This window comes from Rhinichthys klamathensis, unplaced genomic scaffold, assembly GCF_029890125.1.
Source record: "Rhinichthys klamathensis goyatoka isolate OS25496 unplaced genomic scaffold, OSU_Roscu_1.1 h1tg000463l_1, whole genome shotgun sequence".
Taxonomy (NCBI): Eukaryota; Metazoa; Chordata; class Actinopteri; order Cypriniformes; family Leuciscidae; genus Rhinichthys; species Rhinichthys klamathensis.
The window spans coordinates 365350-367500 of record NW_026606952.1 but is presented as its reverse complement, the minus strand read 5'-3'; the positions used below and the strand labels follow the sequence as shown (position 1 = coordinate 367500).

The window sequence follows — 2151 nt, the reverse complement described above, 5'->3', positions numbered from 1 at the left end:
CGACCCACTGTTTCCATGGCGCTCAGTGACATCAGCGCATCAATCACGGCCAGATGGGCCCCCTGCAACCAATCAGAGAACAGACACACATCCGTCAGCCAATCGAATCACACGCTCGCAGTGAGTCAGTGTGTCGTTCCCTCACCATGTCGAACAACAACTTGTTTAGATTTATGCCTTTGATTTTCTCCCCTTTTTAGAGTAAAAGAGTTTTTGAAAATATATGTTTCATATAAAATTGAAAATAGTATTTGTGCACATTTTTCATAACAATAAACGTAAAATTCTGTAATTTTTTTACGTTCATTTTGTAAAACTTTTTTCGCTTCAGCAATAATCTGCCAAGCGTCATCTTTGAAAAGAGATCAAACTTAAGTCTGTCGCTTTAAAGCATTCAAGATTTACGACAGTTTAAGTTGGAAATGTAATTTATGCTCAAAAAGTGAATAAATGGATTATAAACACAGCGTAAATGTAATTTAGTACCATAAAATCCCCTAAAAATACAAAATATGAAATTTGAAATAATGAAACATTATCGGACTAAAATGTAGTACATCTATTTCATTGAAATGAAAAAAAAAAATTCTGTCATATTTGACCGACACTTGAAGAGCACCAGAGGCTAAAGCAGCGACAATTAGTGAACGAGTGAGCGATTTCGGACACAGCTAGTGTGTGTTTCACTCACCATGTCGATGGGTGTGTGGCTCAGCTGCGCGGCAGTGACCGGCTCCTGCCGGTGTGTGTGTAGCGGGATCAGGGCGTAGCGGTCGAGCAGCTGCAGGAGAGAGTCGTGGCCTGTAGGGGGCGCTGTGACACCGGCCAGAGCGGATGAGGAGAACACACTGCAGTACAGATCCGCGGACAGCAGGAGGCGCTCTACAGGGGGACACACTCCTCCGTCCTGATCGAGCCCAGTGGGAGCACTCTCTACTACACACACACACACACACACACACACATGAGAAACACAGAGCGGACGAGGAGAACACACTGCAGTACAGATCCGCAGACAGCAGGAGGCGCTCTACAGCGGGACACACTCCTCCGTCCTGATCGAGCCCAGTGGGAGCACTCTCTACTACACACACACACACACACACTCAGGCCCTTAAGAGAGCAGCCAGAAAAATGGAGCGCAACTGGAAGGAAACTAAACTAGAGGTATTTCGTATTTCATGGAAAGAGAGCTCGATTGCTTACAGAGAGGCTTTAAAAGCTGCTAGATCTGCTTATTTTTCAACCCTATTAGAAGAAAATAAACATAATCCTAGATATTTATTTGACACAGTGGCTACATTAATAAGAAAAGAGGCTTCTACTTCTGACATTTCCAAGCAACACAGCAGTGATGACTTTATAAACTTCTTTACTTACAAGATTGATAATATTAGAGAGAAACTGATAACTATGCAACCGTCTACCACAGTATCGCATCAGGAGTGCAGTGTAGTGTCCCTGAGGAAAAACTCCATTCATTCATCGCTAAAACAACGCAACTTGATCCAAGAGAATGTCAATTACAGGCCGATCTCGAATCTGCCTTTTCTGTCAAAGATACTAGAAAAGGCAGTATCCTATCCTCACAAGTCAAGTCAACAAACTTTGTTGCATTATTTTCCTGTTATCTCTGTAAAGCTGATTTGAAACAATCTGTATTGTAAAAAGCTCTATATAAATAAATGGGACTTGACTTGACACACACACACACACACACACACACACACCACATCCTGAGTCTGAGCTCGCAAATGATCTGAGACGACACACACACACACACACACTGACCCACATCCTGAGTGTGAGCTCACAAATGATCTGAGATGAGGACACACACTCACACATCATGACATCAAGGCTAGATTATTGTAATGCTCTACTGGGTGGTTGCCCTGCACGCTTAATAAACAAACTACAGCTAGTTCAAAACGCCGCAGCTCGAGTTCTTACCAGAACCAGGAAATATGACCATATTAGCCCGGTTCTGTCAACACTGCATTGGCTCCCTATTAGACACCGCAGTCCTGAAGTGTTCTAGTCCCTCCCTGTGAAGCCCTCCTCCTTCTCCTCTGTACAGATAATCGCTGTCGGGATAATTCCGGTTCTCGTGGCTTCGCCGAAGCGATACAATTCTGTATTATAAATGTT

The 2151-nt window shown here is 43.5% G+C and overlaps 1 protein-coding gene across 1 annotated transcript in view; it reads right to left on the bottom strand.

Moving 5' to 3' along the window:
- The window catches only part of LOC130071859 (calmodulin-regulated spectrin-associated protein 3), a 12373-nt gene extending 11442 nt beyond the window's left edge, over positions 1 to 931 (bottom strand). The window contains exons 1-2 of the mRNA XM_056236767.1: positions 692 to 931; positions 1 to 62 (exon numbers count right to left, since the gene is read on the bottom strand). The exon at positions 1 to 62 is cut by the window's left edge and continues 79 nt beyond it. Of these exons, the coding sequence (XP_056092742.1) occupies positions 1 to 62; positions 692 to 694 (65 nt within the window). The 5' untranslated portion in view covers positions 695 to 931. The remainder of the gene's footprint in view (positions 63 to 691) is intronic.
- Between the last annotated feature and the right edge of the window lie 1220 nt (positions 932 to 2151).